We start from the raw sequence: 14,393 nt of genomic DNA, 5'->3' as shown, positions 1-14,393 counted from the left end.
TCTGAACCTTGAGCATTAATTTCTGAGATTAGTTTTACTAAGCGGCACGGTGAGTTAGCACATCTGCCTCTCGGTTCTGAGGACCAGGGTTCAAATCCCGACCCCGAATGTGTGGAGTTCGGATGTTCTCCCCGTGTCTGTGTGGGTTTTCGCCAGTGTCTCCAGTTTCCTCCCACATCCCAAAAGCGTGTGGTAGGTTGATTGAAGACTCTAAATTGCCCGTAGGTGTGAATGTGTGTGCGAATGTTTTTCTTTTTTAATATAAATGTGTGCCCTGTGATTGGCTGGCGACCAGTTCAGGGTTTTGCCCGCCTCTCGGCCGAAGATGGCTGGGATGGGCTCCAGCACGCCCGCGACCCTAGTGAGGATAAAGCGGTACAGGAAATGGATGGATGGATAGTTTTACTAAATGCAACATTACACAAGCCTTCAAATCCTTCCATTAAAAACATTGACTTAAACCACAGTATATTAACCTGAAAGCTACACCGTTTAAAAAAAAAAAAAAAAAAAATAGTGTGAATTACACTGCGAAGCTTTTCAACAGTCGAAACACATCAATCAGTGAACAAAACAGTTAGAATATATGGAGGTGACCTAGATGTACTGAGTTCTCATTCACTATCTAGTCAATATGAATTTGTACATAGGCCTGACTGGATGAGAGTGGATAGGTGGAATCTGGATGGAAAGCTGAATGGAGAAAGAATCACTGTCTTGACAAATGACCTTCGCTTCCCTGTAACTGAACTGGATACGCAGTTGAGCAAATGAATAGATAAATGGCTATGACCATTAAAAAAAAACAAAAATGAATGGACAAATGGCTATGATTAACAACATACTTCACTTTTGAAGTCAAGAAATACAGTAATGGCTCATTTAATCCCATGCTACACATGGATGCATCATGCAGGTGGTGCAAGTGACATGGCAGCAGCGTGGACAGTGAATGCTGCTATGCTGATTTGTTGCTTGACTTCATTCCAGGCCTTCTCTCGGTCCACCGAGCGCTCAATGTCGAATAATGCGTCGTAGATGCCAGGGAAACATTCCCCTGCGTATTTATTGTGGCTGCTTGGAGCAAATATCACATGTCTGGAAAACGGGTGAGAATATTGTCCATATGACATAAAATATACACAGTCAGTATGTTTTATATGGTTACAGTTACTGAAAATTAATATAAAAAGTCAATATTTCACTGCAAGAGAATCATTTTTTAATATGCCGATTGTATACTTACTTGACAGCGTAACATTAATATGTGGTAGTTGACCAGTATTGTGCTTTAAACATAGTAATGAATTTCCTCAAATAGTAGCATCTACTTAAATAAATGCTGTCAATTGTTGGGTCGTTCTTTACCCAAATAGACGGCTTCTTGTTTTCCTCTCCAAAAATGGTATCGATTTGAACCAAAACGGCAGCAACTATACCAAGACCAAATACACTCTCTCTCAGATGAATGAAAGTGTCCCCTAATCTGTATTAAAGATCATCTGACAATGTTGATTTTTAATTTTTTTTTATTTTGGATTTTTTTGGGAAATGATCATTCCCGTTGCGTCTATGCTGGCTCTTTATCCCTCAACAGTTGAGCAAACAAATCAAAACATTTTTTCCCCCCACATTGATATTTGTACATTACATTACAATTTCTATAACTAAATGGCAGCTAGTTCAGTTTGTGTGTAATACCTGTAGAATGGTCTTCCAGGTAAACCCAGGGGATCTATAAAGGCCCTCTCCAGATACATGAGCTGATCGTTCATTGCACGTACCTGCAGAGGACTGATACATACAAACGCGTACTGTACTCTTAAATGCAAATCCAAATTGTGTGAGCCCCCCACATACTATAATGGCCTAACTTCCTCCCTAACTTAGAGTCCAGGAGTCCTTTTGACATTTTATTTTGTGTTATGAAAAGTTAAAACAATGTCTTCTTACTCTGCTCTGTTTACAGTTTGTAGGCGCTCGTGAAACTCCCTTGCCGCAACAGTGAAGTTCTCAACTGCGGAAAACATGGAGTCTGCACATGCATGTGCAGTACGGGCAAAAGAGGAAAGAACATTATGAGTAGTTCATCGCAAACATATGATTGCAAGCAATGTTTATTTGGTTGTGACTTACCAAATGACACCTCGTACGTCTGCATCTCCTTCAGGTGCGTTTGTGCCATCCCTGCGATGCTGCGCGCGTACTTGTCGAGGGAGATGGCGTACTGGTTGGCATCGAGAGGGACGATCTGGGAATCTGCCAGGAGGAAGACGAGGCCCCCTCTTACTTGAGCCACAGCCCGTAGCCTCGTGAAGGAAGGGTCGTAAAACTTCTCCACAACTTCGAAGGTTTCATACACAGTGTGATAGACGGGATAACTGCTGTATCGCTCGCTTTTCTACAAAAATTCATCATTATCTTTGTAAAAGTGCCATTTTTGATCAAGCTCTTGTGTTAGATATCATTTGACTGTGCAAGTGGTTGTAATGGGGCTGATCTATGTGTACAAATGCAGCATTTTCCACTTCAGTGTGCAATCTAAATGTATAGTTTTATCTCACAAATCGTCCAGAATTTATGTACAAACTACAGCATAGTAAGGACAACATTACCCTGTTCTTGGTGTATCTTGCTCTGCCCGCTGCAATTCCCAGACGGACAAAATAGGCTTCAAAATCACTCCCTGAGCCCAGTTTGCTGATCCTACATAACACCACATATAGGAGAAATGACCTCCAATCATTTTGTGTTATGATTGCAAAACCAAAGATGTCATAGATTAAACCTAATAAGCAAGCTGTAATGTTTCCTTGTCGATGCATTGTGAGGCTTTCGTAACCTGCCTGGGTGCATCACGGTCATTTGTCCAGTTGTCTTTCTTATGCCAACTTTCATACAGGGAAAGTTCTTCCTCTTCTCTCTCTGGACTGGCTATCTGCAGCACACATGCAAAGACAGAGAAAGACCTTAACAACACAACACGTCGGGTTGCATTTTTATGTGTTTACGTTTACCTGCTTAGTGAGGTCATACACGAGGGTGTGCAGAGATGGCGTACAGTCAACCCTGAGTGTGTACATACCTTGAAAAGAAAAAAATACAAGCCATCTTTAAAGAAGTAGCTATCATATGAGTACATACATATGTATCTTTCTTTTCTCAACTCTTTCAAATATGTTGATACGGTCCTTGACAGTCACTTGAGCTTCACTGAAAATATGGATTTTTTTTTTTTTTTTTTTTATTTAAACAAATACTCACACTACAGTGACTCGGTTTTCTTAGAAGACTAAGCTGTCTTGGCGTCAGTCCGAAGATTGAAAGTGTTTTAACATTTCACTTCTGAGCTTGGTTTGGTCACTTGAGTCGTAAGTGTGAGGTCAAACAAAGGCTAAACAAAATTGTTCAAATGGTGGGTAAAATTGTTGGGGAAAACCCCGAAAACTTCTGGCCCACATTTGCACTGACAGGACGAGGCGGAAAGCTCCGAAAATCGTGGCAGGTGGCTCTCATTCTCTGTCCTGTCAGTTTGAGCTTCTGTAGTCTGGGAGGCACAACAAAGCTCTTCTGCCTAAAGGTAGTTAAAAAAAAACAAAAAAAAAAAACAACATCATTTATTCCAAATGCCATCACAATCCTAAACTCAACAAAGTGACCAATCCACATTTATGACCTGAGCAGCTCCACACTTACTGTATATCTTACTTACTTTACTAGATCTTATTATACTTTTATTAATATTATTATTATCCTCAACACATTTTACTTCTGTTTTTAATGTTGTTATTGTGTGCTTTATTGCTTTGTTTTTAATGTATGTTAGTATCTTTATTTGAGTGCTCTTTTCTTTGTTAGTGGGGGGGGGGGGGGGGAAAGTGTTCCACCTCGGTGGACAATGGAGAATCATTCTCTTCTATTTAGTCTCGAATATTTGTACTCACCCTCTATGCCGGAGTCTGCATTGATGTAGGCCACTGCTCTCTCCTGAAGCAGTTTGGCATTGTCCTGTTAAAGAATGTGGCGTGAACAGTTGCACGTGTGCCATGTGCTCTCATGTTGGTGTATCTTGCCAGTTTCCACCAAACTGCAGTACAGTACAGTTCAGTCCAGATACATTTCAATTGCCAAAAGACACAAAACATTTAGACTGTATCATATTTAGTACCCTCCAGTGTTGGGCTACCTAAAGGGTGGCGCTAGACACACAGCTGATTGGTCGAAAGAGAATGGACTTCAATGTGAACAAACGACACTTTTACTGATAATGTCAGTATGCAGCACAGTATCATGTCATGTTTCTCATAATTGTGCTGCCATAACACACTATTTACACATCTAAACACCCAGAGGTGGAAACGCACCATATAATGGTGAGCTCAACTGTACTACTTGTTAAAAAATACTACTCATAAATTCTACCTCTGCCCATTCTGTAGAGCCCAGCAGTCCGAATTCCTCTGCATCCCAGCTGGCAAATATTATAGTTCTTCTCGGCCTCCAGCCTGCACAGACACACATTTCCATGGTGATTGATTGCTGGCACTAAGTTTTACTCCTGTCAAAGGCAGCTGTATTTACCTTTACTGAGAAGCCTGCCAGCACTGCGGACAGTTTCATGGACCAAAGCAGCTCCCGACATGGGATCTATTCCTCCAAAAACCCAGGCGTCCCGGTGTCCTCCCAGAATCACATACCTGTCTAATCCAACATGTCACAGATATTCCTGTCATTTCATGTTAGGGCTATCTTTATCAATAACAAATGATATACGTAGGACAGATGGATTAGTATTACTATTTTGCTTCATAGATTGGCTTGTAGTAATCACATGGTTCTGGTGCCTTATAGTTAGGCAGGTGGGGCCCATTAGAACTCAAGTCTAAGGGCCATATTCTCCGGTTTGGACGCAATTCCTTTTTAAGCACCTGGACCTTCGCACTTTTCATGGACGCATTCTGTCACGTCCAGACTTCTGACACACCCTCCGCTCACTGGACAGCGCAAGGCTGCCTTCAAATCAGGGAAACTGATTTTTCCTGAGACTTGACAATGTCATTGTAATTTGTGAAAAAGATAAAGCACACTTTAAATTTGAAAATGCCTTGTGAAGCGAATGCAGTGCGTAGTTGCCCATTCGGGACAGCTCCGGCTACCCTCATACTTTGAAGAACTAGCATCCTTTTTTTATTCTGCATGAAATCAATCCAATAAACATAGTTTAATCAGAATACTGTGCTTATGACTGAATCTATGTTTGGAGGTCCCCAATTACATGAGAGAAAGTGACCTTAAGTTACTAAATATGGTTTCTTGTCCTCTAAGGGCCACCAAATATCCAATGAGTCTAAATAGATGCTTAAAAAAGCAAATGCATTTTTCAAAATCTTACCGTCTCTGTTTTACTTGCACCACACCAGGGAATCTGCAGATGTACCCAGATATTCATTAATAATCCCAAATAAACAAGGAGCGGGTGGGGGTCGGATGTGTTATAATAAACTCAAATTTACAGCAAGTATGTTTTCGTGTGTATCGGAGCAAACACTTGTCTGAACATATATATATATATATATATATATATATTTTTTTTTTTTAATGCGCAAATAATTGTAAAGTTCTTCAGAAATCATCCACAGTGCAGGATCACATGGTCATATAATAGTACCTGGCTCGAGAGCTCCTCTTATCCTTCCAATGACATTGTAGATCCTGGTCACCTGATTGTTGGTGTGGATGTTCATGCGCACCAACCTAGAACAATCGCATTTACAAGAAGAATATGATTTTAACAGCAAATGTTAGATTTATTTATTTATTTATTTTTTTTAGATCAAGAGCTTTGCCCTAAAAAACTCAACTCAATTTACATTTTGTTTGTTGCTATGGCTCAAACGATCATGTGGGAATGTATGTTTCTCTCAAACAAGGGATACAAGGCCTTCATTGTGCTTTGTTTGGCTACTTGCCACTGGCTCATTAGCCAGAAGCCAAACCAAAAACAGCAACAAAAGAAAACCCAATGACTAACACATTGATAGTTGGATGGTGGAGTGAGACTACAGGGGTGTCCCTGGGGGGAAAGTGGGCACAAACCATACACACTGAAACACTTACTGGTTCTTGAAGTCATCCGTAAAACCTGGACCGATTCTGTAAGAGACATTTAAAGCTCCTTTCCAGTGGTTTGGAGGAATTTGTCCTCCCATGTTCCTGTCGAGTAGGTCAACGTAACAGGTGACGGTTAATTCACATGCGTTATTAACTTGAAGGCAAATGAGTAAAACAATGTACTTGAGGAAGTGAAATGCATCATGGAAGCCAATGGGATGCACGGGGATGCTGGGAAGGCCCACTCCATCCTCAGGACGGGATCTGTAGGTGTATTCTGCAAAGAGAAAAGACAGTAATCCCCGTGCCAGTCGATCACATGTATGTAGCGTACTGTGCAAATGTCATAGGAGTTTGCTATCAGGCCCCGACATAACTAGACAGTATAAAATAAACCTTGTATTTGTCAGTTAGCGGACTACTTAATCCACACCGGAGATTTGAATGAAGCTGGTGCGTCTTCAGATTTTCATCTCTCAAATCCTCTGCTCTTGTTAGTCGTTTCACGTTATACTGCGTCCGTAAGCTTCACTTTGAAATTAAATTCTACCGTGTAGCGCATACTCAGTACTGCCCCATCCCTAATCATTGCACACACCTTTAGCAGGGTAGCCGGGTGTGAGAGAGTCTCCTGCTCCATTCAGGTTCATAACATTTCCTCTCTGAGCTCCACCACCCGGAAGGTTCCAGCCTTCAGGGTACGGCTGCACATACCAATGACAGTAGGCGTCCAATAAGTTCATTCGTATCATTGCAAGGAGACATCGTATGAAATTTTGTTCACAACTTAAAACAGATTCCAGTGGTCTTATAACAACAGTACCGCAAGGATCAAGAATTATAGCACATTTCCACTCTGTTTTGAAGGGACTGCTCAACCCGCGCCCTTGTTGCCGGGCCAATGCAGAGCACGGCTTTTTGTTACCATGACGACAGGGTGGGGCTAGGACGTTGCAATGAGGCGAGCGGCTACCTGTTCTCAAGGAGCCCAGAGTCTGATGAGAAAAGCGAAGCCCCGTGGAGACAAAATCGAAGTGTATGTTTTACTAATGGAGGCACAACCAAATTTCACTTTTCACTTTGTGTACGGCTCACTGAATATGGTGCATGCAGCGGACAAACATAAATGCACCCCGACATCATGTCAACATTTTTGCCGAACATTGAAGTCTATCAGAAGCTAAGCCTGATAACGCTAGTTAGCTAAAGCGACTTCATGTTAATACCGCAGCCCAGTTTACCTTTTGTTTTTGACATGGTGGTGCTTCTCTTTAGTCGCTTTGTTTTTGCCCAGAAACCATGTGTCGGGGGCGATATGATTAAGTTGGTCAAATTTTTATATCACAGTTCAGGAAAAGAACGGTTCGCTCACATACACATTTATGGGAATTGGCAGCTCACAAAAGATTTATTTGGGAGTGTAATTTCTTACTTAATGGGTGGGCTGTTTATACACAAGCAATTAAAAAGTCAATTATAGATATGTCCCCTTCATGGCACTTCAGTAGTAACCTGCAAGTCCTTAAACTAAAGTTGCTTGTAAACCATTTAGACGACAGGTGTCAAACTGGTGGCCCGCGAAAGCAAATCCAAATTGCTCATTGTGTTCTGGTGTAACACCATTGAGATATTTGCAAGCATTTTTTTGTTACCAATCCCCCTTTGAAAAGAAATGTAATCGTTGAAAAACATGTTTTTTATAGGCTTCTGATTTCAAAAGTGGCTATTCATCAATGTGTTGTGTATACTGTATGTAATTACAGTATAGGAGGTAATCTTTCATACGGGTTCACAATTGTAGCGGCCCTCCGAGGGAAGTCATAACTACGATGTGGCCCGTGACAAAAATGAGTTTGACACCCACAAACTGTACTGTTTGGACTCGTGCAAATTACCTTGACTCCATCGGCACTGTAATCAGCTGGATCAGAGAACAAAATAAGTCCATTTGCGCCTGCCAACATGGCATTCTTCACCTGATGGAGGCAACAGAGACGGCAGATTCACAGAATAAGTACAGTCATGCATTTAAGAAGCCCCCCCCCCCCACACAATTTTAAACAGTTTTCAGGTGTTTTAATAATCTGTTTAACACACTGTCGTCACAGTCCCCCCAGCATCAAGAATTATAAAACACCTCACACGTTTTTGTAAGCCTCCCAGAACTGTTTTGAGGGGGCGATTCTCTCTCATGATAGTGAGCAACCGCTAACCCGACCCCCTGCAATGCAGAACCAATAACGAGTCTGGCTTTTGTTACTAAGACGAGCCACGCGGTGGAACTTGAAAGTTCAATGAAAAAGAAAAGCTAATGTCCGTAAGGACAATAAAAAATTTTTTTTTTTTTTTTTACCCCTAGTAAATATACACTGCGTAGCGCATACGCTACAATTTGTGACATGAGGAAACTGTATATGGATCCTTGACACTGAACAAATTAAACTGTATTTCCTCAACAACACAAAGTAGCAAATCAACTCGGAGCTGGACACGGTGGCTTCGCTCTTGACACACAAAAGGGCGTGCGTGAAAGAAGACATTGTAGCGAGGACTGGACGGCAGACTGCATCTTAAAAGTGATAGTGATGGGCAAATGGAATCAGCTGCGTGCCCTGAGCAAAACGTTGCAAACCAAAACAGGACATTGTCAAACACACGCACAAAAAAACCCCAAAACCTCCAGAATTCCGCCTTGACGACAATCACGCACGTGCTGCTTATCGGAAGCTAACGCTCATCTGTGCATCCAAGAAATCTCGGTGCAGCTGTGCCTACTTTTTGACTTTGACAAGATAGTGTAGTAGTTCGAGCGCGGCTTGAAGGCATCGACAGAGAAACTTGGTGTGTGTGGGGCGGGGTGTTATTATGTAAATTTGCCAAATTGTTACATAACAGTGGGGGAACACTCAAATTGTATATTTTTAGGTGAGAAATGAACTATTTGTAATCTGATTTGCACAACATTTTATATGAAGCACAACATTCACCAGCCCGTTTAAGTGTTAAGTGTGGAGTGTATTTCCGACCTTATTGCCTCGGAATATCTTCCCGTATCTGACAATGGCAATCTTGCCAGTCACATTGATTCCCATCTGCCTCTCCAACTGGAAAAAGTCTTCAGTGCGGCCATAGTTGACGTACACCAAGTCCCCCTGGACAGAACAGAATGGGAGTGGGGGGAGGGGAGGGGGTACTTCTAACTGTCTGTGCTTGCTTTTTTGTCATAGCAGCATGGCAATGTGAATTTTCTTCTCGTTTGTGTGTGCACCTCGGGTTGTCCTTTGGCAGAGTAGGCGCTGTAAGGAGGCACAATGTTGGCAACATCTTCATAACCCTCAGGAGTGGGCTCAGCCAATGATGTGGTGAAAACCTTAGTAACAAAGATCAAATCAGGTGACATGTTACTTGCTTAAAAAAAATTGAAAATAAATAAATAGTCTACAAGGAGTACATTTGGAAACTATACATCTTAGATCTAGAGGAACTGGATTTGTATTGTGTGTGTGTGCGCACGGGGTCATTGCCCTTTTATTGATTTTGGCAATGGAAAAAGGCAATTAGTTATTTACTGATGTCTCTAAAACAGGTTGATATTATTGGAAATGACTGCAGTTAGGAAAAGTGATGTTAAATTCATATGAAAGAGTGGTGTCCTTTCCCATGTCCAAAAGGAAACACCTTCATCTCTCCTTGACCCGATGGACGTTTCCCACAAAGGTTAAGGAAAGGTGGAATAAAGGTGAGTACATCTGGCTTCCCTGAAGAGACCCAGAGTTTTTATGATTTTGCCATCATAATAGCAGATATAAATGCCAAACCATAGAATTTCTGTAACTGTCCAAATATTACTGGGATGTATACATTATTCAACATCAGAGGTGTCGACATAGTGTATGAATGCACATTACCTCATGGCCTTGCGCATCAACTATCGCAATGTAATTGGGTTGCGATGCGTTGGGGTAGGACAGCAGGACATCGTACGGCACCATCTCTACTGAGTCCAAGCCAAATTCCTGCCACTCTTTCTGAACCTGTTCCGCATACCTCAGATTCTGCTCTGTGCCGGATAGGTGGGGGAGACGCGTAAATTTCCTTAAAGGGGGGGGTGGGGGGGCGGGGGGGTCATTCATCATATTTGGCTTGGTCTGATCACTGATAGATAGATGGCTTCTTACCTGAGATGCTCTCTGATCTTACTAGGTAGCATTTCATCCAGAAACTCACGCATATATTGCCCGGAGGCACTGCTTGCATAGTTTGGATGAGTGGGCTTTGCAACCCAACCTGCAGTGTGGGCACAATATGTGTTTGGCAGTTGATAAATACAACACCAACATAATATGCACTTAATAAATAACTTGTTCCTCCTGTTATTTTGCAGGCCAAATTGAGCAGTGTCGATAGTTTTAAAAATGCCTTGTTTTCTATATATACAGACCCTTTCAAAAAAAAAAATTATATCATGGAAAAGTTTATTTATTTCCCTAATTCCATTCAAAAACTTAAACTTTCATAAATTATAGATTCAGTTTTTATTATTTGTGCTTCCAGCTCAGATATACATACGATTAAGTGAATCTAATGGTCATAACATAGCAAACTTTTTCCTATCCTGTCACAGTGAGTAAATCCTAAACCATCGCGATACAGTGTCTCGCCGCGCAGGAGCCTTCTGTTCGATTCCGGCCTAATGCAACTATGGATTATTATATTTTAAAAATATAATTTTTAAATATAATTTTTAAATATACATTTTTTTCCCTATTAAAAACATTTTTTTTAATAGGAAACTGAAAGAATGACTAAACCGGTTTTATTTTTATATGGGCCAAGTGTACTGCATCCTCCTCGTTAGTATAGTGGTAAGTATCCCCGCCTGTCACGGGGGAGACCGGGGTTCCATTCCCCGAGGGGGAGACTACCTTTTCACCCCCCTCCTCCTAACCGTACGGGCACCTGAATAATACTAAGTGATTAAATTCGGATGGAGTACACACGCCCATCCAGCAATTGTGAAATATACACGAGATAAACTTCCAACCATGCATCCTCAACTAGCTTGTGCACAGTATGTATTTTTTTATTTTTATTTTATTTTTTTAAAATAATTTGCGTTCGCGTGACTCACCTGCGATAAAACCCATACAAAACAAAGCTGCCACTGCCGAAATCCACCGGATGCAGCGAACGTATCTGCTACTTTTTGTCATGTTTTACTGGACCGACACGCTGCACAAACTTCAATCCAGACAAGTGGCTCATACCCTGGGATTCATTTGACCGACTAAGAGGAGGGTGGCCAATCATGTAAGCAGCGTTTCGCCGCGTGATTCAGATTGAGAGAAAATGCCGTGGCCACCGCGAACGACTTTTTTACGTCATATTGCGTCACGAAAGAGAGACACAGAGAGAGAGAAAGAGACAGAGACAGAGAGAGAGAGAGAGAGAGAGAGAGCGAGAGAGACGACCTCTATCAGTACCACTCGTTTATGGCCACTAGAGGGCGCCATTTCCCCACTCAAGTCAATAGCTTCGCTGTCTATTACGTACATGTACTAGTACGCCCTTTGTCCTTAACACAATTAATTTTCAACAAACCAGGGAGAGAAGAGTTAATGTTTGGACTTGAAACGTTTCCATAGTTACGCATACAGACACGACACAGGCTCAAAGTAGGCATACAAGATGAGTGTTTCCCGACTCTTTATCGAGCCAGATACACATTTTACATTAAAAAAAAAAATCTAACACAAATGTCACAAATAATATACTATGACTACCTGTTTACTAGAACACAAAACTGATATACTCACAGGAAGACAACAACAATACAATGGCAAATCTGCTTTTAATGATTAATTTTCATTCTGTTATCGTCTTTTCACAGAGGTTTGATAAGATGATAACATATTACAAACGATCAGATTCAAAGAAATATAACCACTTTTGTTATTTGGTCTCTTTACTGTTAAAACCTTTGACAGTCCTGCTGTGTTTTTCTCCCTCGGTCTAAAATATGCAGTCCCGATGTTAGGGTTCAACTGGATGCCATATTGACTGGCTCGAGATTCCAGCTCTGGTCGTTGGGGCAATGTCAAACCAGTAATCTTGTCCTGCCTGTCTGCACATTCGTCACACCGCTACAACGAATTTGTCCAACCGTGTAAGTGTTCAGGTTTTGAATAAATGTGTAACACAACGTCTTCTTTACTCACTTCAGGGTGTACATCTCCTCTCACCCAAAGTCAGCTGAGATAGGCTCCAGCATACCCGCTACCCTAGTGAGGGTAAGCGGTATAGAGAATGGATGGAAAAGTAACATACAGTTCAAATTATGTTTCACGCTAACCAGGTACAGCGGTGGGGTGGCACGAGCTAATCTAAAAAAACTTAACATGATTGTGTCGGTTTCACCTCATCAACGTTTGTAACTGACACTCCCACGCACTTCAGAGTGCGCCGAAACCAAAGATGACACTTGCAGCTGTGCATAGATGTGAAAAGAATTGATCTAAAAATAAGCATAAATGTGTTAGAAGTGATATTGTTATCCACCCATAATACATCTGACACGGAAGGGACAATCTGCTTAAAATTTTTTTTAACGTCGCTTGATGTCAGAAAATTGTGATCAAACGTCACCCCAACTTCAACTTCCACGTTAGCAACCCCAAGATGCTAACAATAAGTTTTCAGACACTCTGCGTATGCTGCGTATGGCTTTCGGTTAAGAATTTCGATTAAAAATATGTCTTTGGCACTGAACTGTCGGATTCTATAAGACGTATAAATACGTCTTTAGCCCTGAATGAGTTTGTATCAAACTGGTAGTCCTTTGCATTCATCGCTACCCAAGAAGTAGCTCTCAGTTTCAAAAAGGTTGGTGACCCCTCAGGTACATTATCAAGAGTCCTACACAGGGTTGGGAGGATTACTTTCAAAATGTCTTCCGAAACAATTATTAGTTACCTGTTAAAGAAAGTAGTTAGTCATGTAATCCAAGTACCAAAATATTAAAGTAATGTAACTTGATGGATCAATGCAATGAAAAGCTTTTGTCTATCTGTATCTGGGGCAAAAACTTTAAACAGACTGATTGTGCACCTTCAACAATGTCCAAACATGACACACAAATTAAAAGACAAATAGATCCTATGTTATGACAGTAGTACGGGTATATAGAAATTCAGAATTATTGTTGATATATTTTTAATGGAATGGAGATTTAAAGGGTAAAACATAAACCTACTCCTCCTCCTACTCCTTTTCGAACATGTATACTGTATACGTCAGTGGGTAATTTATTACCAATAATTGGGTTGACTACTGACTATTTTACCTTCTCTTTTGTCTTTTCATTGGTGCTTGTTTTTTAAATTATTGCTTTATTTTTTTTATTCATGTTTAAAATACACAAAAAAGTAAAAAAAAAAGGTAATTTGCTGCCAGTGCCATCTTGTGGTATTTCTTGGTAATTACAAACATTTCTGGTGCTACTCAAAATTGTATGCTTTTTGCAGCTGTACTGATGAATATTATGAGAAAGGAAGACGTTTTGATAGTCTTTTTCAGCGCTTATTAAAGCTATGTTGGTCAGTTGCTCTTGTGACATGGATGACCTGAGATGCGTTTTGATCAATTTCAGTTTTTTTGAAAACAATCTTTCACAACCTGGGCCAACCTTGCACGACAACTACTTTACTGCTTGTTTAATTTAGATTAATTTAGATTTTTTTGGGGACGGACAGACATACATTTATCTTGAAATTACCTTTGTAGGTGAGCATTCCGTCCGTTACTGCAGTTCAGTATAATGGTAGGAACAATTGGCAAAGATAAATCATAAGCATTATATTGTGAAGAGTTATACATGAAATTGTGTTAATACTATCAACCCTATTTTTAAAGATTAAATTACTTGGGTGGGATTCAGTGTGAAAATTTGATAATCCGAAGGAATGAAAGAAAATAGATATCTATAATCTTGCTAGACTAGTAAACTATCATTTATCAAGGCTGTGATTTGAAGTACTGGTACAGTTGGTGCTGTCATCTGGGCTGTGGTACTTTGGGGAGAGATTTGTCTCCAAATTATTTACAAAAATATATCCGTGATTTATTCGTTTTTTTGGTAATGTTGTGTGTGCATTCATCATGACTTATCATTTGTAAATATTCACCTTTGCTTGTGAATTGTTCAAGGTGTGTTTGTGGATCAGCAGGCATGCACATTTATTTTGGAGACAAACATAATGCAGTTTTCAAGATATTTGGATTGG

At 40.7% G+C, this 14,393-nt stretch overlaps 1 protein-coding gene across 1 annotated transcript; it reads right to left on the bottom strand.

Moving 5' to 3' along the window:
- Window positions 1-397: 397 nt before the first annotated feature.
- naalad2 (N-acetylated alpha-linked acidic dipeptidase 2) lies at window positions 398-11,464 on the bottom strand. The gene is made up of 20 exons (XM_061681563.1): window positions 11,243-11,464; window positions 10,290-10,398; window positions 10,020-10,206; window positions 9,380-9,481; window positions 9,138-9,263; window positions 8,007-8,087; window positions 6,710-6,815; window positions 6,295-6,388; window positions 6,118-6,213; window positions 5,669-5,754; window positions 4,582-4,701; window positions 4,423-4,505; window positions 3,945-4,008; window positions 3,018-3,085; window positions 2,847-2,938; window positions 2,616-2,706; window positions 2,137-2,401; window positions 1,954-2,035; window positions 1,702-1,794; window positions 398-1,098 (listed from the first exon to the last, which is right to left on the bottom strand). Exons 1-20 carry the CDS (start codon window positions 11,322-11,324, stop codon window positions 909-911), a joined length of 2,217 nt encoding a protein of 738 aa, XP_061537547.1. The 5' UTR covers window positions 11,325-11,464; the 3' UTR covers window positions 398-908.
- Between the last annotated feature and the right edge of the window lie 2,929 nt (window positions 11,465-14,393).

This window comes from Phycodurus eques, chromosome 7, assembly GCF_024500275.1.
Source record: "Phycodurus eques isolate BA_2022a chromosome 7, UOR_Pequ_1.1, whole genome shotgun sequence".
Classification (NCBI taxonomy): Eukaryota; Metazoa; Chordata; class Actinopteri; order Syngnathiformes; family Syngnathidae; genus Phycodurus; species Phycodurus eques.
This window is presented reverse-complemented; position numbering and strand designations above follow the sequence as displayed.